The sequence below is a fragment of the Sinohyriopsis cumingii genome, unplaced genomic scaffold (assembly GCF_028554795.1).
Source record: "Sinohyriopsis cumingii isolate HCF-2022 unplaced genomic scaffold, ASM2855479v2 utg000036l, whole genome shotgun sequence".
NCBI classification, from domain to species: domain Eukaryota; kingdom Metazoa; phylum Mollusca; class Bivalvia; order Unionida; family Unionidae; genus Sinohyriopsis; species Sinohyriopsis cumingii.
The window spans coordinates 590,501-616,869 of record NW_028315863.1 but is presented as its reverse complement, the minus strand read 5'-3'; the positions used below and the strand labels follow the sequence as shown (position 1 = coordinate 616,869).

The window sequence follows — 26,369 nt, the reverse complement described above, 5'->3', positions numbered from 1 at the left end:
CATAAGCTGATATTTAACTCGTATTCTACAATTGGATAATCAAATTCTGATGTCCTAAAAACTTGAACTTGTTTGTTTTCCCATGTCATATTGCCACTGGTCAGTAACTAAGTTGAAATGTGATCCTGACAGTTTCAGCGTTGACATTGGATTTATGAACATACAGAGTATTATGTTCATGCTACAAAGCTAGATAATAATGACAATTCACATAAAACATTTTTAAAAATCAGACTAAGTATTCTGTTCTCTTTATCTTATTTTATGCACAAATGCATACTAGAGTACATTTCAGTCTCATTTTTGATGCAACGTGGGACCACAACTTTTGTCTAATCTTGCTATGTTGCCAGAAGTTATTTTGTCTTAGAGGAATCCAGCATTCTGCTTCCTGAATATTGTAAGATGTCCATAGTACCTTAGCATGTTATATTTGACATGCATCTTGATTTTTGTATAACAGTTGAACATGGGTTTCAAGTTCTTTAACTATGCTGTACTGACAAAAATGGTACTAACAGCTGTCTCACTTTGTGCTCAGCATTAGGAGGTTAGTGTTAGGACTGGTCGGCTTGGTGTCAGGATAATGTGACTTGGTGGGACATCATGCTACATGTCTGCGGCATGATGCCCCAGTACTAGACATCACTATAAACTGCCACACTGCAGACATTATAGCAATGTGACTGAAAAATTGTTAAAGCTATGTTAAAAATTCAAATCACAAACACACATTGTAGAAGCTTCATTCAACTAGACTCAATAATTCTGATGTAATGGCTGGGTTAATAAAAATGTGTTCATGCATATTGCATGACTGGTCATATACCAATAGGTTCATGTAGGCACTGGCTACAATACTAAAACATTAACCGACCTGCAACATGTGGTTCCGCTCCAATAAACATAACAGACTATGAGTCACAAGTTTGTTTACTTTAACGTTGGTTTCTCATTGATTGGCAAATCAGTAGAGGATGAGTCCCTTTGATGGATTCTTAGTTTTAAATGAGGGTGGGGGAATATCCCTCTACATTTGTTAAATCTAGAATAGACCCTTATTTTCCCTTTTTTTTCAGAGATATAAGTATGGGGGAAGAATTACTGTATGACTATGGGATTGATAAACTTCCTTGGAAAACAGAGGTAAGAACAGTTTTAGCATGATCTTGAAAGTGCTTGCTTTATGGTGGTTACCTCAAAAAGTTAATGAATTTGTGGTCAGCTCCAAAAAGTACTTGAAAAGTGCTTGAACATACTAGTTCTTGAAAAGTGCTAAAATTGTTAGACAAACACATTTCATAGAAACATTTATTTACTAATATCAAGAAAAGAAAGGAAAGATTCATTAGAAAGGGAAAAACTCAATCTTCCTTGAATTTCAAAGATATATTGGTTACTTAATATATTTCATAAGACTTTTGGTTCAGTTGCCTATGAGCTCCTTAGTACATAGTCTCATTTGGGATTGTAATTGACCTGTGTTGTAAAATTAATTGATGCTGTGTACATTAGGCCATTGAGACTGATAAACAAAAGCATATTGTCAACAAGATTCCCATGGGCTCTATGCACTGTATATATGGTTAAGGCCAAGTGATGAATTAAATGTTGTGTCTCATGATTGTCTAAAGACTATGGTTCAGCAGTAGCTTTAGCTCTGCAAGTCCCCAGGATTTACCGATGGTGTTGACAATACACCTTACACATCGATCAAAAAGTCTCAGAATGGTATGTTTCTGGCCCTGTTGAACCTGAAATCACTGAAAAATGAGTAGAAAATTGAATACAGAATACAATACAGAATCAGTTAAAATCACTGAAGAAATACAATAGAACTAGCACAAAACATCGAATCAATGGAATCTGACAACTCTGTTGAAAATGTCCATGCATTTGATCTTAGCTCTAAAGTAACCTCAACAGTGGTATAACTAGGAACTTGCATAACTGTGGTAACCTCAGTGAGTGAAAGCGCTCTTATGTCCATTGGCAAGTATGAAAAGCATAAAATTAATTAAACCTTGCAAGCAGGAATGATTTGAGACAATTTCTTTTGGCTTGATCTTGAAAACCTCAAAATAAGTCTGAAACTCTAGCAAAGGAGACTGCTGCCTCTCAAAATGATGTAGATTAGATGACTGCACCTCTATCCCCCCCCAATGTCCTGAAGTCTATTATACATTGTTGTCTTCTCCTAAACCTAGTTTATTTTAAAAAAATATTGTAGTGTTTTTTTATGAATGAAATAATTAAGAAATTAAGTGGACTTTGCATAACGTTATCAACATTCATCCGAAGTTTATACACAGTAAGTTATAGTTCTTAAAAGCAAACATTTTGTCTTTGAAAGGCTTTGAAAAGTACTTAAATTTCCTAATGAAATATATGTGTGAACCATGTCAAAAATGTTTTGTAAGAGAGAAGGTGAGGTTATTTTCATTTTTTCTAGCGTAGGGTCAAATTTTGGCCATTCTAGAATTGAAATGCACATTTATGCTTATAAAATTTTGATTGCAGAACAGTATCGATTGCCTGCAATATTCATGATGATCAACACTATTGGACCGTTTAACCTAACATCCTTTAATTTTGTACTTCATTTGTGCTATATGCCCTTCAGACTTTGCCTTATTTTTATTACCAGGAAAGAAAGAGAAATTATAACCATACTTGATGTGGGATGTATGCATATCATTTTGCCAAAAATGCACATATTTTATGCAGATGACCCAATTTTTTTCTCCTTTTTCTTATTGAGAACTTTTACATTCTTTTATAAACGTTTTTGTTAAATAAAGAAGCCTTGAATAAAGATGCCTTTAAATTAATTATTCTACCTTTCAGTCACCCAAAACTGGTAAGTTAAGAGTTGTTGAGTTATTTGTTTTGAAAATGCTTTGTTAAATTGTGTTTACAAATAAAAGAACAGCAAGCAACTCTTTTGCAGATAGCAACACAGAAAAGTTGCACCAGGAGTGGTCATTATGACATGCGGTTTTCACAAGAACACTTAACTAGATGTTTGATTGTTTGGTGTTTTTAATGTAGCTTTAACAATTTTAGTCATATCGCTACAATGTCTGCAGTGTACCAGTTTAGAGTGATGTCTAGCACTGGGACATCATGATGCAGACATGTGGCATAATGTACCACCCAGTCACATTAGCCTGACACCAGGCTGATGGGTCCTTACACTAACTTCTTAATGCTGAGTGCCAAGTGAGGCAGCTGCCAGTACCATTTTATAAGTCTTTGGTGTGGCTCGGCCAGGGTTCAAATTCCACGAACTCCTGCATCCAAGGCAAATGCTCTAACCACTTAGTCTGCTTACCCTTTACAAGGTACTTTAATCTCAAGCAGATGTGAATAATTTATTAGTCATTTGCCTGTTCATTCTTTAAACTGAGAATTCATTTGAGACAACAGTAGCAGGAACATGCAGTAAAAAAGAAAAACTGCTGATAGCACCTATTTGTCTTTTAAAAGTGAACAAGCATCAGGTGGATAACTTTAGTGCTTTGACCCCATGTCCCAACCCCACCAGTTCCATGCTGATTCTTTTATCCCATAAGTCTGCTCAGCCACGGATCACATATCAGGGTAAAGATAACATTTCTGATTTTGTTCCCGATGTGTAATTTAAGTAGATTACTATTTGATTACCATATTACACAAGGTTTTTCTGTTGCCTCACATCTTCTCTGCTTGCATCAGATTTGAAGGTTACACTTTTGACGTGTCATGCAGAGAAATATGTTTCATTTAATTCTAATTTGTGATTATTGTTTTGCTCTAGATATACAACAACAGAGAAACTTGTGAAATCACGTGTAAAGTACTTAAATTACATGTTGATATATGCAATAAGTGACTGAATGTACCAACAGGTTTTTAAAAATATAACGAAATAAATAGCACAGAATCGGCAAGGGACCATATTCCAAACTAGGTATAGTCACCTTGTTAATTTGTAGATGTGGAGTGGATGTTGTCAACAGTTTGGTTTTTCACTGGCAGAAATGAGTATCTTTGGCTGTGGCATTGGTTTTGCTCATGCAGTAAGTACAATGTGAAGGATTTGGTTGTTAGTCATATCCTCTCCCACACTTGGACATCTTTAGAAAAGATTTCCTTTGCATGATGTATTCTATTTTGAACATAGCACCATTTAACTTCAAAACTTCAGTCTAAAATGGCCTAAAAAGTTGGATAAGAATCACTAACACCCAGCAGGTAGTCTCTTTGAAAGTGCTTTTTGTACCTTGTCATAGATTGAGAATGGCATGTGAACAGATGATAAGCCTATGTCTGTCTGTAATCTGTTTACTAGAAATACAACCCATATGTCAACACAGATAAAATGGTACCACCCTACCACTTACATACACCTTTAGATGAAAAGACCATCACATTAGATGTGGATCGACATTGATAGCTTGTGTATCACAAAAAATGATATCAGTATGCAGCAGAAGTTTTTTGTTTCACTCCTAGTGTTTTCATTATTGTAAATTGTCATTATGGTATAGCATACAATTATTTTATTTTGCAGAAAACAGGTTCAAAACATTTTCTCATTTAAATTCTAAATACAAGATGGTAATATGTAGATGATAAGAATCTAGAATCTGTGCATATAAGCTATAGGGTTAGGGTTAGGGTTTGGTAATTAAAGTACTGCAGTTGCAGTTCATACGCACAGTTAGTGTACTTCCACCTATATTGAGTTTTATACTTTTACACTTTTTCTTGCCATTTGCTCATTATACACACAATAATCATGTCTGGAAGAGCTGGTTTATAATTCAAAATGCTGAGCAAATTACTTGTGACACCCCAAAAGTGTTGGTATATGCATTTTTACAATCACAATTTCTTGTTAGAACAAACATGAAAAAAAATATTAAATACCTTAAAACTGTATATAGTGTATGATGCTGCATATCAATAAATGTTTCAGAGAAACAAAGGCCAAGTGGACCAATCATCCTGTTTTCAGGAGTGAATATGAAAAAGGTAAATGATACTTGTATGAAAACCTCTTTGACCTCCTTTTTAAGTACAAGTCATTCAGTTTATGTAGGAATGTGGTACAGACTGTTTAAACTACATGTGTTAGTGTCATTTTTGAGAATTTGATCACATACCTTAAAATGGCAGTTATTTAATTTATTTCACTGCTGATAAGTATCATTGCAAGATCATTACATAAGCTCTGCAGGAAATAAATCCAACAAAATAAGTGCTAAAAGTACAGTGGATAGGCAAATCAAGACATGATTCATTGTGTAGCAGGGTGAATGTTACAATGAAAGCACGGCATGTTCAGAGAAACTAACAAGGTGCAAATCAAGCAACATTTGTATGAATTTGCACACTTGGATAGCATTGGTATGTGAGAACTCCTATAAATTAGTTAAACATTGGGTATATGAAAATGTACTCTGCATAATATACATTTTTTTTTTATAACTGTTCACCCTTAAAATGCATGTCACAAAACAAGTCCAATTAGAGGTATTGTAGCACTTATTGCAATGTCATGCTTTTTTCAGGTGGTCATCTTTACACATCTTGGTTACTCAGCTTGACATGACTGGTTGTTAGACTAAATATGATAGGAACCTTGATCCCTGGAACAAGCATTCTGTCATAGTTTGAACCTGGTATCAAAGAAGTTTTACAAATATATGTTTAAAATACAGGCTACCTATAAATCCCAAGACTGCTGATTTCTTTTTTCAGATGACGATTTCATATGGCAAAAAATGATAGCGATGATGATAAGGATTTTTTAAGTTTAAGCTGCAAAAGTGTTAATGGAGATACCACTGAGTGGTTCTGAGCCCAGAAATGCTGTTAAGTACAAATCCAATGTACATGCTGGATGGACAAAAACAAATGGCATGCAGTATTCCGAAATTAAATGTAGAAAAGGCCTAATTAAAATACAACAAATTTAAAAGTAGAGTGCAATTTTTATTTCTTTGCTCTAACAATTTTGCCCTTGGGGATCTTGTGCTACAAAACTAGATAGCCCTATAAGGTTTAATATAGAATAAATAAACAAGAAAAGAAAAATGAATCAAGAAGTAAAGATATTTATTTGATCAAAATACCTCTCTTTGAACAAGCAGACGATGGTAGTGATGAAAGTTAAAACCCCAATACAGCATGATAGAACAGATACAAGTGTTGCATATTAGTAAAACACTGATTCAAGAAAGTGAAACTTGGGCAGAGCTATTGTTAGTGAAAAAATTTATTTTGGAGCAGAAGTATCCAAAAGACTATACATGTGAGCTGTTGACAAATTGTTCTAACATCCATTTCCCAACTTGTTCAAGCTGGCCAACTTACTATGTATATGTGCTTTCAGACAGTAGATTGTAAAAGGTGTGTTCTCTTCACAAAGCAATATTCATAAAAAGATAAGGAACAGATTAAGCTCAGAAACAGGCCACAGATTAATCCTTATACAACTAGATGCAACATCTTTTAAAAATTTTGATTTCAGTAGACAGCGTGGAGCAGGAAGAAAGAGAGGCGGATATTGAGTCATTAGATAAATATTGAACTGTAGCCATTTCCTCCTCCTCCTTCCCACCCACCCCTTTCTTTTCTCCCCTACTTTCCCCTTCTTTTGGTAATGAGAGGGAACTCCCACTTGCAGATCCTGGCAGCATCTCTGCATATTAGAACAAAATTTATACTACTCCCTGCAATGTTAATGATTAGACCCAAAGCCACTTTTATTCATCCCTTCGTTACGGATCACTGCCATCTCACCTCTGTCTGCGGCGGTTCGAGTCTAAGATTCAGCCAATGTGGGCATGTGAGAAAGCTTGCCCGTAGCTTCTCGTGGGTTGGTGGTTCTTTCCGGGGTTTTCCGGATTCTTCCTCCACCATTAATACTGGCTGCCATGTATAGCCTATCGTGCTGAAAAATGGCGTTAAACCCCACAACAACAACAACAACAACAACAACTTTTATTCATCCAGTTTAGTGCCTGGTTGCCATTGTAAACAGCCATTGTAATTGAAAATATTTGTCTGTTTTTTTTTAATTATGATGGTTAAGGTGCATTTGTAAGTTGGGATTGGGCAGATTTTAATTAATGTCCATTGGTATTACGATCAATAAGGCGCCTACATGACCTCCTTGAGGTGCACCTTAGTGAAAGAGAAAGAGCTAATCTAATTTCAGCTTTTCACACTCTTTTTAGCCCTATTGGTCATAGACCAGAAGAGCATATGGGATGGTATATTGTCCATGTGTCCATTAGTAAAAGTTTGTTATCACTACTCCTCCCAAACTACTTAGAGGATTGCCATTAAACTTTACATGTACAATCATCCCATGTTTTACTTTGTCCTACAAAAAAATGGTGCCACTCGTACATTCAGTATGACTGTCACAGTGGCCATCTTGAAAATCTTATTGCCACTCCTCCTGAATAGACTGTTATATCAACATTTCTGTTTTCACTTTTTAAAAAAACTTGTGATGTCTTGTTGTCTCATAGTGGAAACATTGCTGATCTGCTATCCATCTTCAAAATCTTGTTATCTCTACTCCTGAATGTCATATTGAGATAGGGTTTTGACCAGAAGATTTCTTATGATATATAGTTGGTCCTATATGAAAATGGAACTAATCTGTTGTCCAATATAGCCACAGCAGAGGCTATCCTAAAAATGTTGTTCTTGCTGCTCCCCCAGAGATTCATGTTCAAACTAAACAAAATGATGTTCAGTCACCACATATCTGTCATGAAAATCTTGTTATCACTACTCCTCCTGAACAAAAGAAGTGCCATGGAGTTGACATCAGAAGGTTTCTTTTGATGTCTACTTGGTCACAAATGATAATGGTGTCGATCTGATGTTTAATATAGCTACCACAGTGCTTATATTTCCTAAACTCCTTAATGGATTTTGTTCATACTCTGAATTAATATATCTTTCATCCAGTGTACCCTAGATGAATTCCTGAAGGTGTCAAATGGCCAACAGAGGACAGAATTTACCAGTGATGTTACACATTTAGTGTGTGCTGGAGGTAAATTTTATTCCATGCTATTGAAATTAACTGTGTGCTATATATAACACACTTGGGTGTAATTTTATAAGTATCTGTAACATAATGTTCTATGATTTCCATACAGTTTACAATAAGTTAACTGAAGCATGGCAAAGTTGGGGGAGATGATACTTTCTCCAGTGATTCCCTTATATGTACAGGCAACATAATTGTACCAATATTGTGTGTGTGTGTGTGTGTGTGTGATTTGGATTTTTAACGTAGCTTTAACAATTTTTCAGTCATATTGCTACGATGTCTGCAGTTTGACAGTTTATAGCAGGGGTGGGCAAACTCTGGCCCACAGGCCACATGCGGCCCGCCAAGGGTTTTCATGCGGCCTAGGAACAAGTCATCATTTGCACTTATTCTGTTTATGTTACTCTGTTTATCAAATAAATGTGCTTGTTTTGAAGTTTAAGTTTTCAAATATTAACAACATATTAACAACTGAAAATGAATTATGATGTTATTTAGAAAAACCTTTTGTTTTTGCTATTTCAAATATTAATTATTTTAATTAATGAACTATGCGGCCCGCAACAAGGTGTAAATTTGTGTATGCAGCACTTGCACTGGAAAGTTGGCCCACCTCTGGTGTACAGTGATGTCTAGCACTGGGGCATCATGCCGCAGACATGTAGCATGATGTCCCACCCAGTCACATTATCCTGACTCCAGGCCGACCAGTCCTAACACTAACCTCTTAATGCTGAGCACCAAGAGAAGCAGGTGTTAGTACCGTTTTTGTAAGTCTTTGGTATGACTCGGCCGGGGATCGAACCCACAACCTTTCGCATCCGAGGTGGATGCTCTAACCACTAGGCCACCTGTACCAATATTAACAATATTATATAATAAGCTATTCAATATTGGATATTATTAAGAATATTGATCAACAGCTATTGTTATATGAATTATGAAGAACGATGATGTAAATGAACCATACATGCCAACCATTATGCTTTTGTTATAATCATTATGTTTTGTTTTCACCGAATTAGTCGGATGCATGCTTGTATATAAATTGCTCACTGCTGCATAAGAATAGTGTAGGTGCTAATTTGCCCATCATAGATCTATATGTACTTTCCAAATGTTCTATTCACAGCTGCTGTATATGACCCATTTGCAAGAAAACCGTTGGGTTTCTTTAATTCTGAAATTTGAAACTTTACCTTTCAGATGTATTATATTCATTGTCGACTTAATTCACAGATCAGTCTCTGCTTTTAAAGAAAATGGCACCAGATATTAGGCCTAAGTGAAATGGGATTTTACGGTTTGACTTGTGGATGAAAATTTTTGAGCAGATGGGTCTTTTTAAACTTAAAAACATTTCCAATCAGAAATAGGACAAATCAACACTGCTTTACAAATTTGCTAAGAAGAATGTGATGAGTGAAATATTACTGTATTGCTGTATTATACAACACTCAAATTGAGCTCTTCTTCAATGCATAATTTGTAGACTTCACAATCCTTTGGCAAAAGGTAGACATGTAGACTAGTTAAAGTGAGTGTTGAAATATAAATAATTTTTTTACTATGTTTTGTGTTTGTATTCTGGTTCCATAATCCACATGGACTTTGCCCATTTTTGCCAAGTATTTAGACCTACAGATCCAGGTTAGTAGTAAAACTAAAGGAACATTTTTCATACAGTAAACTGTAATTATGGTATGAAATATATTAGCTATGATGTTGTAGCCTTGGCAAAGTAGGGGTACTAATATCAGTACTATTAATGCATAGATTACACTTTTTATACTCAGATTATGCCACTTATGCTAGCAAAAATTACACTTATACCTCTCGGGGTCTGCATGTAGGAAACAAAACTTCAAACAATACAAGCGCAGAAGCATTAGTTTACTTCTTGTATTAAGATTTTACATAGATTTTAAATGAGAAGATAAATCAGTGGGTGGATGAAAATGAATTACTTGGCAAATAACAAGCCAGTTTAGGAGTGGGTTATAAAGTTGATAATATAATTATATACATTCATCCTTATATTTCGTCTTCAAATATGTAAGAAAACACAGGTAGATTGTATACAGTGTTTTTAAAGACTATGAAAAACCATTTGATAGGGTGGAGAGGAATTTAATGCACCAAAATCTAGTTTGTCAAAAGTTTACTTGAAAAATGTTAAGAATTATTAAAGAAATTTAAAATGATGTAAAAACCCAACAGTTTTATTACCAATGTGTTTAATTGCACTGTGGTCATACAGCAAGATTGTGTATTATCACCTTTACTCTTTTCTTTATTTTACAGACCACAGACAGTTTATACAGGGTTTGACACTAAAGATGTCTTATGCCCTTTTGGATGGAATTTGTATTGTTGACATTGGTTGGATATATGACTCTGTCATCAAGGGGCATCTCTTAGATGAGGTAATAATCAATTTGAGGTAATAATCAATTTATATTTAAATATAAAAAATTTGTTTGGAAAAAAAAATAGAGGCTGAGTAATGTCCCGAGTCTTGGACTTATCTTTTTTTTTTTTACTTTTTGAATTTTTATTTTTTGATTGTACTTGATTAGAAGATGAACTTGATCTGTTCCAAATGTTTAATAATTGTACATCAAAGAATTTGTGGAAAAAACAAAAACCCATATTACACAAAATGAAATGGTCTGGTGCTTGGAATCAGATTAAATTTGGGGATTGATTAGTTCTGTTGAATTGGTTAGTCGTTGAATGTAATCGATTATTGGCACTTTTTTATATTTTGCCGGTGTTCTTTGTTACATAAATTTCTTTTAAACATTAGAGCATGGGATTCATCCCACAAAATTGTACAGTTATTTTTGCTCTTTTTTTTCTACCCCATTTTTGGTGTTTTGAAATTACCAAAAAATAAAGAAATTAGTATAACCAGTATGAATGTAACTTATTTGGTATTATTATGAAATAATTAATTAATGGCATCATTAATAATTAATGAATGTTTGTAGGAAAACCCTAATTTTGGTTGGCAGCATAAATCCACCTAAGATGTATGCTTTGGGAATTGTATTGCTCTCTTGAGTCAGGCATGGTTTTGTTCAAAACAAAGAAAAATTAAAACAAAAAACATTCAGTAAATTGTTGCTGTTGTTGTTGTAGGGTTTAACGCCATTTTTCAGCACATGATAGGCTATATATGGCAGCCAGTATTAATGATGGAGGAAGAACCCGGAAAGAACCACCGACCCTCGAGAAGCTACTGGCAAGCTTTCTCACATACCCACATTGGCTGAATCAGTAAATTGTATCTTCAGTATCATCATATCATCTGACAAAAGTGAACAGCTCGTATTTATTAAGGATGAGCATTAAGACTATGCAGCTTAAATGATCATTGTATAAACATCATTTTGCTCTTAGCAACAATAACAAAATATGAAGACTAATGACACCAATGGAAATTTCCCCAAAAGTAATGCTGTGATTATAATTAATTATCAAAAATTTTCATTTAATGCTTGGACATCTAGACATGCACACAGATGTCAGAGTGATCACTGTACCAAGGTTGGCTTGACAGTAGGTCAATGTAACCTACTGTTGGCAAAATGCTACTCAGCTCATGCAGATGCATGCTTGCACTTGGTTATGAAACAGTGTGACCAACATCAAATTGTATTTTTCTCTTTTAAGGATGATTATAAAATAATAGGAGAGCCCCGTTTTGGAAAGTGGCCAACAGGAATAGACAGAAGATTCCAATTCAGTTGTCAGATATTAGGGGACCTGGAAGAGATCACATACGGTAAATTGGTAGTATATAAATATTTTTACCATACCTTTTTCTCCTCTGCCCCTATCTGCAAAAAAGCAGGAGTCATAAAATTAGTTTCTGTCAATCTATAACTCTTTCTTTACACTGTTTAGCTTAAAATGCTGTATGATACTTAGTACACCCGTGTATTGCAATTTACTGGATCTGGGTCCTACCTTCAGGGTCATTATCACAACAATGTTTTTCTTTTCTGCTTTGGTACCCTGTGGCTATTTGAGATGGTAAAATGAAACTTTGTACACTTGTAAACACCTGTGAAAGAATGTGCAGCATGTCACAATCAGGGTTATATCCTAATGGCAATCTTGGTCAAGCTTTTCTTTTTTTACTCCTTTTCTGATTAAGAAATGTCCACTGAAAGTAGGCGATAATCGGTAGAAATAGATTATAATAAATGCAGAATCGATTCGTTTGCAGAGAAGTGTTGTATACAAGATTTAAGGTCATATTACTCAATAGTATAGCTCAATAACCTAAGTTCTATGGCAAAAATCTTAACCAGACGTGATAAGTTGCTTGCACTTGTGACAAGACACCCATGGTGGGGTCAGGTCTAAGGTCATGGTCACATTGATTGATAAAAGTGAACTGCCTTTTGTTTGAAAATGTTCAGAGTAACTGTTAGATGCAGTTGTTTGCATAAGCTCTTGACCTAGTTGCTTAACTAAAAAAATTATCTGGGCCATACCTGAATTGCTGATGTGTAAGATGCCATGTTATGCATTGGGTCTTCACGTGTTTGTATAATTAAGAAATTACACTAGGCAGGTCTTGAGTTGCTGTTGTGTAAGATGCCATGTTATGCATGGGGTCTTCACTTGTTTACATAATAAGGAAATTACACCAGGCAGGTCCTGAGTTGCTGTTGTGTAATATGCCATGTTATGCATGGGGTCTTCACTTGTTTACATAATAAGGAAATTACACCAGGCAGGTCTTGAGTTGCTGTTGTGTAAGATGCCATGTTATGCATGAGGTCTTCACTTGTTTACATAATAAGGAAATTACACCAGGCAGGTCTTGAGTTGCTGTTGTGTAAGATGTCATGTTATGCATGGGGTCTTCACTTGTTTGCATAATTAAGAAATTACACCAGGCAGGTCCTGAGTTGCTGTTGTGTAATATGCCATGTTATGCATGGGGTCTTCACTTGTTTGCATAATTAAGAAATTACACAAGGCAGGTCCTGAATTGCTGTTGTGTAATATGCCATGTTATGCATGGGGTCTTCACTTGTTTGCATAATTAAGAAATTACACAAGGCAGGTCCTGAGTTGCTGTTGTGTAATATGCCATGTTATGCATGGGGTCTTCACTTGTTTGCATAATAAGGAAATTACACCAGGCAGGTCTTGAGTTGCTGTTGTGTAAGATGTCATGTTATGCATGGGGTCTTCACTTGTTTGCATAATTAAGAAATTACACCAGGCAGGTCCTGAGTTGCTGTTGTGTAATATGCCATGTTATGCATGGGGTCTTCACTTGTTTGCATAATTAAGAAATTACACAAGGCAGGTCCTGAATTGCTGTTGTGTAATATGCCATGTTATGCATGGGGTCTTCACTTGTTTGCATAATTAAGAAATTACACAGGGCAGGTCCTGAGTTGCTGTTGTGTAATATGCCATGTTATGCATGGGGTCTTCACTTGTTTGCATAATTAAGAAATTACACCAGGCAGGTCCTGAGTTGCTGTTGTGTAAGATGCCATGTTATGCATGGGGTCTTCACTTGTTTGCATAATTAAGAAATTACACCAGGCAGGTCCTGAGTTGCTGTTGTGTAAGATGCCATGTTATGCATGGGGTCTTCACTTGTTTGCATAATTAAGAAATTACACCAGGCAGGTCCTGAGTTGCTGTTGTGTAATATGCCATGTTATGCATGCGGTCTTCACTTGTTTTGTATAATCAAGAAATTACATCAGGCAGGTCCAGAGTTGATGTTGTGTAAGATGTCATATTATGCATGGGGTCTTCACTTGTTTGCATAATGAAGAAATTACACCAGGCAGGTCCTGAGTTGCTGTTGTGTAATATGCCATGTTATGCTTGGGGTCTTCACTTGTTTACATAATAAGGAAATTACACCAGGCAGGTTGTGAGTTGCTGTTGTGTAATTTACCATGTTATGCATGGAGTCTTCGCTTTTTTGTATAATGAAGAAATTACACCAGGCAGATCTTGAGTTGCTGTTTTATAAGATGCCATGCCTTGACCTAAAAGTGACATTTCCCACTGTTGTCCAGGACCGGTAAGATTTTACACTGAATAAGCCAAGCACTAGTCCAGCAACTAAGTCTGACATACAGATATTTACTACAGTGCATAGAACATCAACAAGGCACAGGGAAATTTTGAAATGCACAAACTGCCCATTGTTACTTATGGTACTCTCCCATTATCCCCATTGGCAAGAGAGGCCATTTTCACCAAATATGACTGCATTTTTTTAAATTGCAAATATGTGTTGGCATTTTTGAATAATTTTGAATGCATAGAAATAAATCATCCTCGATATTTTATAAATGGACTGTTATTTAATATTTTAACTGGTAAAAGTAGTTCTAGGCTGGGTTTGCAATACAGAATTACAGATTGAACATCCATGTCAAATGCCAGATCATCCGTTTAAGATTAAATGGATATGTACTAAAATAAGTTATCAGTTATAATAACTGGCACACTATTATATCAATATAAGTTGTATGAATGCAGTTCTTTAGGGGAGAAGTCAGGTGTATGGACCACCATGTGTATATAGTGGTGAGTGCATTATTCTACTAAAAGTTGGTCACCATTACCCATATTACCTACATTTCATGCTGAAATGACTTTGGTAAAGTTTTGCAAACAGTTCAGTTTTGGAGCCATTTTTTTTACTGTAAAGGTAGTTCTGTACAATTTCATGTTAAATATGGGGTTAGATTTATATAAAAAAGAATTTCCTAGATTTTTGTCACTGCCCTGGCTATTTAAACAATACCTCATATATCTTAGGTACTGCTGAAATAACTTTTAATTCCCTTTATTTCGGTGTATGATTGATGGGTGTAATTTGGGTTATAAAGTATACAGCCTGGTCTTGCTTAAGTTGTTCACCTATCAAAAAACTGCTTGCTTCAATTGGCCATTTTCACTTAATGGACTTCAGGTAAATTGTATTTTTTTAAAAGCAAGCGATAACTTATGTTTACTTTTTATATATTTGGTAATTCATTCATTGAACAGTCAGAAGCTGGTATTGTCTAATCTGGCAAAATTGTTTTCCTATTTTAATAACTGCTAAAGATAGTGTACTTTAGACTAATTCAGGTTGATTTTTCAACCATTTTGGTTGGCTCTTTGCTTAGATCATTTTCAATTTCCACAAGCAACATAGAGGTGTGCCAACATTCTTTCCATTGTGCATGTTGCAAACGCAAACAACTTCACCTTCCATCTGGCACTCTCTCAGAAGTACAGAATATATGCAGAGCACTCCAAGGTCATGCATTTGTGTGGAGACATGTGTTCTATTAACACGTGTACAGTTAATGGCTCAGTTTGAAAGATCATGATTAAAACAAGCATGACTCCTGTCTTTCTAGGTCATATAATGAGTGGAGGTGAAGTTGATGAATATTTAAATGTTTGATTGTATGTTGTGTTTCTTCATTTATAAGAAAATGTTTAATGGAAGAAATTTACATGTATTCAATTTTTTTTTTTCTCTTACAGATGAAATGAAATGTCTTGTCCAGAAGATGGGTGGGCATCTGGTCGAGGGAAAAGAAATGGAACCTGTCCATGTTATCCTGGCTGAAGCTGGAAACATTGCATCTAGTAAGCTTTTGTTTTGCCTGCTTTAGCATTAAATTATAAAGTTTTTCTGTAATGTCACTAATCCTAAACCATAGTGAGAGATTGCCATCTATTGACTGTAGAACCTGCATCTATTGCCATGTTATATTTGCACACCTGCACTAAATCTTTAATCTTTAATCTTTTTTATTGGTTGATCAGCATCAGAGTCAGTTGGATATTTTTTACTGAGTTTTCTAGAGGCCAGACTGTCAGCTGTTTCCAAACGTGTTTTTATTTATATGAGTCCATGTTTCAGTCTTATTTTGATGTCTTTTTAAAGGTACAACTCTGTTCAAAAGGTTATTGTTTTTAAAAAAATACCGTACTTTAGACCCATATGGGTTTTTTAGTTTAGTTTTTTTGTAGTGCTTTTTTTAAAAAAACATTAAAATGCTGGGAATTCACACAAAGACTTGTTTATGCTTGATTGTGTGGAAAACAATTTCTTGTCACTAAAATTAGTTGTGTCTGGCAACTGGGAAAGAGTGAATGTTTGCCAGGTATATTTATTCAAGAAACCCCTGATACATACAGCAACTTTCTTTATCACCCCGGTATATAATAAAAGAGTGGATAATGCTTTGTCCTTCTGTCTAAATAGTTTTGTTTCCAGAGTATAACTCTCTCACTGTTAGTACTATTTCAACCAAACTTTGTACACCTTTTGCAAGTTGCTTATAGGTGCCTTTTGATACATAAAATTTTCTGCATTCTGCTATGTTACAATGGAAACAAAGTGTAGAACAAGTAGCATATAAATTGAGTGATGGTCTTAGCAGAGGACAAGATATGATATGTCATCTCAAAATGACTATTCTTTTTCTTTTTATATGTCTTGCATATCACTTGATTTTACATTAAAATGGTACACTTTCACCTTTTGCCATGTACATGTTATAGGACCCAATATTCTGATTCATTATTTGGCATTGTAATACTTTGTACCTTTAATAATTTTTTTAAGAATGTTATCTGAGTGCAAATACTTCCTGGGTGAGATTCATTTGTTTGCTACATATTTATTTTTTTTTGTTTTAATTTCAGGAAAATTTCCAGATGCAATAGATAAACAGTGGGTATTTGATTCTATAATCAGAGGAGCTTTGCAAGATAGAAAAGAATATATGATCAGCTCTAAAGAAGGTAACTCATGTGTTGCATTCTTTGCTCACCTGGTCATGAGGCCAAATGAGCTAATGATATGGCCCTTTATCCATTGTGCTGTCCAGTATCCCTAAAAATTTGCTAATTTCAGCATGTAATATATTAGCAATGATGTTGTAGACTCTACGAAGTAGGGGTACTGCTATTAGTGCTAGTTTTGTATAGATTTACACTTTTTAAGCTTAGATTACACTCTTTTGCCACTTAGCAAAAATTACGCTTATACCTCCCTTGGGGCTGGCATGTATTGTTTTTGAATCATTCCATTGGATCAGCTTAAGTTGTCTATCACAGTATGTTCATGAACAAGGCACTATACCCTAGTTTTCAGAGATAAAGTGAACTAGATATAAAAGTTTAATTTACTTGATTTGATCATGGTTTTTGTTCATGTTCAACAAATAGGGGGGCCCTGAGTGGCTGAGTGGTCTAAAGCGCTGTCCGTTACGGATCACTTCCATCTCACCTCTGTCTGCGTTGGTTCGAGTCTCGGATTTGGCTAATATGGGTATGTGAGAAAGCTTGCCAGTAGCTTCTCGCGGGTTGGTGGTTTTCCAAGGTTCTTTTAACACCATTAATACTGGCCGCCATTTATAGCCTATCATGTGCTGGAAACTGGCGTCAAAACCCTACAGCAACAAAAAAATCAACAGATAAGGGCCAATTCTTTGGGTATTTTCTGGAAGAAGAAATAAATGTGATCCATGCCCATGTTCATGTTATATATCCTGGGTGCAAGTTATCAAGGGAGAAGTGTAATTCTATGTATGACCACAAAATAGAGTATATATGTTGATCTAGGGTCCAATCTTCAAGGTCAAATCGCTTCTGTCCCCAACCCAATATTAAAATCGCATCTACTGCCCACTAACCCAGTCAGAAATTATGTTTAAAAAATATGCTTCTATAGGGGGCAGTGTTTTTTCAATTAAAACACATCTGATGGTGGATCATAATTTTTTTTTATTACTTCTGTTGTGGGTTGGTTGAATTTAAAAGTGCCTTCCCCCTGTAGGGTATATGTTTTACTGGAACAGCCCTCAGTATAACTTTATCTTTGATTTCTGTTTATTTACCTGTGCAGCCAAATGATCAAGATTTGAAAACAAAATTAAATGCTGTTGACATGTGTATCATGATTGTTGAATTGTTGCATTTAGATACTATCTGCAGTCACATTTCATCATATTTACTTTGCGCAACTATTATATATGCCATCACAACAAAGTATGTAATACATCACCATCAAGAACCTACTTCGGTTGTGCCTTTCATAAATCTTGTGCTTTTAGACTGCTATGTTCATGTACATCTTACCTCTGTAGGATGTTACATGAATATTTATCTAATCTAGACTTTTATTTGTTTTGTTTTTGTTTATATGCTTTGTTTGAGCAAGATCAAAACTGTATGTAACACCAAGAAACTTGGTGTATTCATCTTGGAGGCTACTACTTGAAATGGGCAAAAGTCACAAGTTCCAGCTTTTCACACTCCAGCATTTAGGTTAAGCTTGTGCATTTAGTTTTCTAGGACACCACTATATGTATGATCATGAAACTTGATTGGCTTATTCATCTTAGAGTGTACTACTCACCACAGATAAAGGTATATCCCGGTGATTTCTTTTTTACGTTACAGCAATCAAGTCTTGTATTTAACTCAGTTTCTCAGGTACCATTATATGCAGTCGTGAAACTGGATGGTATATTTATATTAGGAATATTAATCACCTTTATGACCTACCAGTAAGGACAGTGAAGTGTTTGGTTTATGTGATGACAGATCATATGAGACTTTGCTTTTTGAAGAATTTGTGTTACTCTAGTGACATCTTAGGTTAGTTTTATGATGCATTTTACATACTGTCATAATAGCACATGCAGAAGGACGTTTAACAGATCTGAAGATTGACGATGTGAGATACAAAGATGATCATGAAGAAAGCAAGTTGGAGAATTGTTGTCCAGAAAGTTCAGCAGGTTTGTAGTACAACAGATGTGTAAATCATTTCCTTGCTGTGGAATAATGTGAACTATTTAATTATTGTTTTGGATTTAACACAATTTCTCAGTGCGAGATAGGCTATCCAAGGCATCAAGTATAACTGGTGGAAGAAAAACTTGTGAAAACCCCATGTGCACAGAAGATTTAGTGGGAAAAACCTGTGGGCTTTTACCTTTGTGATAAACAGTGATAAACAAGGCAACATGGAAAGACATGTCAATTTTGATGAGAAAATACTGTTACAAAAACCAAAAAGACTCAGGGGCTCAAGTCGCTCTTGAAATCTTAGCTTAAAAATACATACTTGAAAGGGAGGAGGGGGAATACTGTATATTATTTTGCTTTCAGAGGTATCATTCTGGTTTAGGGAGAGGAAAAGGTTAGTGGGTAGCTACATTGGTAAATTTTATTTCTGTAACATCAAATGACATAACTCTGGATGTTAGAAGCAACCAATAAATCTTGGAAAATTGGTACACTATGAATAAACTTGATTTCTCAGTATTTAATTTTGTTTTTTTATATTCAAGTCCATTCCTGACCACAAAAAAGGCATTCCAGCTCTGTAAAAGAAATTTATAGTTCCTTGCTGCTTTGTTCTCTTGGAATCCATTTATGTTCTGAAAAAATCTTGCCTCATACTTCTAAGTAACACAAGTAAACTGTATTCTCTGTTCAATAACAATGAAACAGAATGTCTTATAAAATACATGATTTGATTCAAAGTCATCCAAAAATGTCCTGTAGGATTTTATGCTAGACCACCCAACTCCAAGCACATAAGGGGATTCTCATTCCCTCTGTTAAATTTAAGCAACTGAAAGCTCAAAATATGTTTATCACTTCTTACAAATACATGCCAACCATTATGCTTTTGGCGTAATCATTACGTTTTTGGCCACAAAATTACGCATTACACGTAAACATATTCGGACTATGTATTTTCGGCATATCCCCCTGCCAAAAGAATTAATAATTTGTTTTCTCAATTTTTATTAACATCCCATTAATCCCACAGACTGTATTCTAGAAAAGATGGTTTCAACGTAACTATGACATAAGAGTACGCTTGTCCATAGACTTTTGCATGTACTTTCCTAACAGTATTATGTTCTATTTATAGCAGCTTCCCTATTTCCAAGAAACATGCTGGTTTCTACTTTCACACTTTCGACCTCAGTTTCTATTTATAGCAGCTGTATGGCTTAGTTAGGAGAGGACATACTGGTTTTCTAATTTTTAATCTTTGTTCGCAGATTCTTTGTTCTAATTCATATCTGGTACAGAACCAGTCTGGAGGTTTTTGGTGCTAAAAGTCGTCAGATTTATTATAGTTAATGCGTGTTAGAGCAAAGAGCAAAAATGTTTGTCAGATAATTTTACAGATGGATTAGAAAAAGATGAAAAACCAACTCAAAGATGATTACATAATACAGCGTTACATTCTAGGACAGCTTCATACCCATTGCAGGCTTTGTGGAAAGGATTTTAATATCGATCATGGTGGTAAAACAAAGAAACCTTGAATTAGCTCTTTTTACTAAGTCCAGTACTAAGGTAACTTCTTTCTTACAGCAGAACTCAATTGTGGATACAAAGTTTATAAATGCAGAGGCATTATTTACCAAGTTCTTAATAGAACACAGACTACCCCTAGGGCCGTAGCTGTAGAAAACTATGTTGGACCATTGTTCAGCAAATGTTTCTTGATTCCAGAATTTGTTTGTATCGGATACAAATGGAAGAAAGAAAAAGTTCTATCAAGCATGATTTACAGACTTAAATTGGGATATTTCAAAATAAAAGTTTTGGATTCTCCAATGGAAATTGGGGTCACTAAGTGGCCCTAAGTAATATAGCAGAATTACTCAGCTCCTGCTAGCAAAAAATACAAGGGGTAGTAGACATTTCCACCATAAGTAAGTCATTGATTTACATTTTACACTAGTGTTTGGCTCAGATCTCATGCATTTCTTTATTGCAGTCTTAAAAATACATGTATACATGGTATTACAACACCGTCTCACAAAATGTAGATAAGTTTGAACTGCATTTCTCATGCTGCATGGACTAAGTCAGCTTTTTATAGAACTTCTACCATATAGCCACTATTATAGTACTGAAATGATGTTAGACCTTGTACGTATGTACATACCCTTCCTTGTTCTTTTAACTAAAATGTGCAACCAAAATATCACTTTCATCAAAATTATTTTGATCAAAGAGCTATGAGCATTGTGCAGTCACACATTGATCGTAAAAGTATTGTTTTTCTTGCAGCCAGAGAACATAAAGTATTTTAAGAATTTTTTTGATTCATTTATTTTTAATGATACTGATTTATTTATTATTGAAGATTTTATTGGAAAGCAACTCCAGTCTATGGATTGAAGATGCATGTATGTCAATCAGTTAGTCCCATCTGTTCAGCATCAACACTGTTGTTAGTGTTTGTGTTTAGCTAAGTTCCTCTGATTATTTTGCCTGCAGACTCATGTGCCTTGACATTTACATTTGTCATGGGGAGTAATTAATTTGCTCCAACAAAATTAGGTCACTCATGAGTAATTTGCATAAATTTTACATACAGGTAGTTTCTCTGTTGGCTGCATTTAGGAAACTTGGTTACAGGGGCATCATGAGGAGTACTTTACCCTTTATTAACAAGGTCAGTGACCTAGGGTTTTCGCCTCGTGATTTATATTAACTTTTGCATTTAGGTAAATTTCCAGTGTGCATAGAATTGTCATCTTGTTTTCTTAAAATGCAGACCGTAGCTTCGATTGCTTATATATTTTTACGTTGTACTGCAAAGGTTAAGCTACACCACAATGTGTAGTTATAACTAGTCACTAACTTTGGAAGCTAACCAATTATATTGTAGAGGTGGAAAGTTCGCATTGGCAAACATACTTTATGCTCTGTTGTTTTTGTACATAAAGCACAAAGCCATAGTTACCATCAAAGATTATAATTTAAGATGTGATTATTTCACCTTTTCCTTCCAACCTCTATGAAAATAACAACTCTTTATTGGGGATCTGTCTTTATGCTGAAACATGAATGGTCTACTCAAAAACTTGGGGCATTAAACTGTAAAATCCCCAATTGGAAACTATGTTGCACCCTTAACAAAATCTCTAAGGCAATTTCATACCTATTGCAATGGTATTTATTATTACAGCAATCCTGACAGGGTAAAATGCAGATTTTGTTTGATGCCTGATGGTATTTTGCTGTTGAATTAAACAAGATCACAAAACTATAGTTTGGTATCACATCCTATAATCTTTTTTTGTTGATGGAAGTGCAAAGCTTTGATTATGACTGATGCTCAAGGCAGTTTGACACCCGTCATACAATGATTTAACAATCTAGCTGTTATGTCAAATAAGAAATTTTATATTATTATATTTTATAAATGTGCAATTCAATATAAGAAAAAGAACAGAATTTATGTTTACAACTACAGATATCTGATAGGAGTATTTTTCATTTGGTCAAAATATCATTATCATCAGAAATCCAACAGGGATGTGTTAGGTTTCTGTTTACTTTCTCAGATTCTTTATGCCTGCAGAGTCATGTACCTTCAGATATATATGCATCTTGAAATATATTGGATTGTTCAAAATAAGATCACTGTCAACAGAATAATGGATGAAGAATTATATCGGGAAATGCGATCACTTAACTGTAAGTTGTGCTGTTCAATGAAATATGCAAGTGAATCAATACCATGGCTTGGTATCTTGTGATACCTCCCTCAAAAGGCTTTAGCCCAGAAATGTCTTGATCATACCATAGTTCCAAAATGCTGACCTTATTGAAAAGACAAATTGGTACAAATATGCTATTTTGGTGTCTGGCATGATGGCCTGTAATCAAGAGTGACCACTCAAAAGAGGGATACTTTTGTACTGGCAAAATACCCATCTTTTTAAAATTCAATGTGGCATTTTTTGCTAATGTAGAAGAAATACTAAATGCTACCTTTGCCCATCTACCACTGATTGCACAAGGCATCCAATTTTTGGCATATTCACCAGAAAATGCATTTAAATAAAGATGTATTGTTGATAATGACATTATTTGTGAAAGCTGGTGATGATGTGGACTGCACCAGAGACCTGAATTTTAAATATTTCCATCCATCCTTATTTTCATTATTCTTTGACAATGAAGGAATATTAGATAGAAGTTGGTGTCTTCTAGCATTTTAACTATACTTTCAACCAACTTTGGTAAAGTGTTCATCTTTATTAGTTCATAGTTCACCCAACCAAAGGATGGCACTTTGAGGACATCCATCTTGTTTGGTTTATGATTTCATCAGAATGTTTTTTAAATTTCCTTGAAGAATGGAGTGAAGAAGACTACAGCATCAGTGGTTCTGAGGAGGAAGATAGCGACTATGTACCAAACAGCTGTTCAGAGCAAGAAGAAACAGACGATTATGACACACATGATAAAAAACAGAAGAAAGGGGAGGATGAAAGTGAATCAGAGGAGTCGACAATAATTCCAAAAAAAGAACACAGTTTTAATAAGATAGTAATACAGAAATCTGTAAAAGTGAATGAGAAAAGAACACAGAAAGTTCACAGTTGTTTGTTTTGTGAAAAGTGTTATCAGAAGATCCCAAGGCATTTGGAACAAATCCATGCAAATGAACCAGAAGTGGCAAAAGTACTGACATTAATAAAAGGTTCAAGAGAACGAAAGGATGCCTGGGAGTTGCTCCTGCGAAAGGGTGATTATATTCACAACTACAACACAACATTGAAAGAAGATGGAGTTCTTTTATTAAAATACCGATCAAGGGAGGGAGAAGAAAGAGACCCTTCACAGTATATTCCTTGTGAATTTTGCCTTGCATTTGTGGTGAAGAATGACCTCTGGAAACACCAAAAACACTGTAGACACAAGCCCGATAAATTAAGTGATGGCTACAGGAGTGCAGTCACCAACTCCCGTTTGCTGTTACCTGTGCCTGATCCCAAGCCGTTTTACATGAACATTTTGTACAGGATGAGAGATGATTCTCAGGGAGTAACAGCTGCACTAAAAAGTGATTCTTTAACAAAGGAATTTGGACTGAGACAATATGAGAAACTGGGGCACCATCAACAAAATCACCAATATATATCGCAGAAGATGAAGGAGTTAGGAAGACTTCTTGTTAAAATAAAAGAAATCAATCCAGCTATCAACTCTTTAGAAAAATGCTTGTATCCAGCAAATTGGGAAGATCTAATCAAAGCAGTTAAGAAGGTTGCAGGGTTTGATGATGAATCACACAAGTATTCTATACCATCGCTGCCTTTAAAACTAGGTTATAGTCTAAAGAAGTGTGCAGCAATCTTGAAAAACAAAGCAATTAAAGAAGGAGATGAGGAAAAAAAAGTTAATGCCCAGTCATTCTTGGATCTATACAATGATGAATGGAGTTATAGGATTGCGGCCCACGCTTTGGATACATTACATGAGGCTCATTATAATAAGCCATGTCTTTTGCCCTTGGTAGATGATGTTTTGCAACTTCACCAGTATTTAGAGAAGAGAGCAAAAGAACTAATTTTGCAGGTCACAACTAAAACAGATTTGCAGAACACCTATTTTGAATTGGCAAAGATTTGTCTGTGTCAAATTATCCTCTTCAACAGAAAGAGAAGTGGTGAGGCACAAAGACTCAAAATAGCTGACTTGAAGAAGGGTCTTATTTTGGAAAATAGCGGGATTGACAAGGAGGTCAAAGAAAGTCTTTCAAAATTTGAGGTACTTCTTTGTGAGACACACAGAAGGATAGAAACCAGAGGCAAGAGGGGAAGAAAAGTGTCGATAATCCTGACAAAGAAAATGGAGCAGAACATACAGGTACATATTATACTTGAAATGTTGCACATTCATTATTTCCATGACATACACATAGATCAGAGCCAAAAGTTTGATCATCCAGTGTCTTGTTCCAAGATGAAAATGAGTAGTTAGAACTGCTTTTCATCCTACATGGGGGATTTCCGTGAAACGTTGCACACACATTCATCCCATTGTCTAGTTGGTCATAAATGAAAATGGTGCTTCTCTTGAAAATCTTATTATTGTTACTCTTCCTGAATGGACGGTCATATCAACATGGGGTCTTCACTGAAAGACTTCTGTAGTGTCAATCTACTATCCAATATGGGAAAAATTGTTAATGTCATGGGTTTTTTACCAGAAAACTTCTTATCATGTCAAATTGCTCCTAAATGAAAATGTTTCCAATCTTGATGTCCAATATGACCAGCAAAGTCAACGTCTTGGAAATCTTGTTAATCACTACTCTTCAGTAAACGATCATATTGAAATGAGGTTTTCACTTAAAGACTTCTGATGATGTCTTTTGGTCCTAAATGAAAATGGTGTTAATATGACACCCATTATGGCCACAGCAACAAGTAATTGAACATATTTTTATCACTGAAGAATATCAAAGATACTTTCAGTATGCCGGAGTTTTAGGGAAGAAATGGTCATGGAAATCCTTTTTGGCTAGTTTTCAGTCCTGTCAGGCCACTCTTGTTCCTTTGTTCTTTTTAACCATGTACATTAAAAATTAGTGAGAAAATGTTGAAAGATTGAAAAAAAGGTATTTTAAAGTGGCAGTTGCTAAAATCAGACAATAGAATGTATCTTAATAATAAACTAAAAATAACTACTGTGAGACTTTATTAATCATATCTTTAAAAATCTTAAATATCTTGATATTGCAATATGAGTTTTGGGAAGAGCTCCATTCAGTTTTTTCTTCCATAGTGATTTCATATCAGTTTCCATATTCATAATTAACCTGTAGAGGGTAACGTATCACAATATTGAATGTATATTGAGTATTTATGTTACCCTCAACAGGCTAATTGTGTATTGTACATGAAAATAAGTATAGGAATTGTGCAGTCAACTGCATGATTTTCATATAAGGCCTCGTCTTTAATGGTTAATAAACTCATTTATGAACTATGCTTGTACTGCTGGCCCTCACTCTAGAGTTACTCAGAGTCTGTGACTTTAACCCATCTGAATTTGTCTGCTGCAGATAGATAAAAGCTTCTAAACAAGATTTTGAGAATAATGATTTCTTTTAAAAAAACAACTATAATGTCTGGTTTTTATCATCTCAGTATAACGAATCTACTTTGATATTGCAAGGAATGTTCTTTTTTATTGTTTTATGTCTTTCTTGACTTGTTCCAGTAAGTGGGTTTTATTGGTATGTCAGCACAATACTGGCAGCTAAAAATACAAAATTTAAATTTTTAAAGATTAAAAGATAGAATGTAAGGGGGAAAATGCAGAAAAAAAAGTTCACTTGCAAGGGGTGAACAGTTCTCTGTCAGAATCATGATAGTGTGAATTTGTTTGCTCTGTGGCAATTTACAGTGATGTCTAGCACTTGGGCATCATGCTACAGATATGTGGCCTCTTG

The 26,369-nt window shown here is 35.0% G+C and overlaps 1 protein-coding gene and 1 long non-coding RNA gene across 2 annotated transcripts; both read left to right on the top strand.

Annotated features, from left to right (window-relative positions):
• The first annotated feature begins 1,007 nt into the window (after nucleotides 1–1,007).
• Nucleotides 1,008–8,065, top strand: LOC149775010 (uncharacterized). Its single transcript, XR_016416652.1, has 3 exons — nucleotides 1,008–1,146; nucleotides 4,964–5,019; nucleotides 7,978–8,065. It is a non-coding gene; the product is annotated as an uncharacterized LOC149775010 (long non-coding RNA).
• Nucleotides 8,066–9,669: 1,604 nt separating this feature from the next.
• Nucleotides 9,670–25,852, top strand: LOC149775009 (uncharacterized). Its single transcript, XM_089944545.1, has 8 exons — nucleotides 9,670–9,715; nucleotides 10,370–10,491; nucleotides 11,744–11,855; nucleotides 15,605–15,709; nucleotides 16,775–16,873; nucleotides 18,772–18,876; nucleotides 23,262–24,778; nucleotides 25,796–25,852. The coding sequence occupies exons 1-8, from the start codon at nucleotides 9,670–9,672 to the stop codon at nucleotides 25,850–25,852; spliced, it is 2,163 nt and encodes a 720-aa protein (XP_089800671.1).
• The last annotated feature ends 517 nt before the right edge of the window (nucleotides 25,853–26,369 follow it).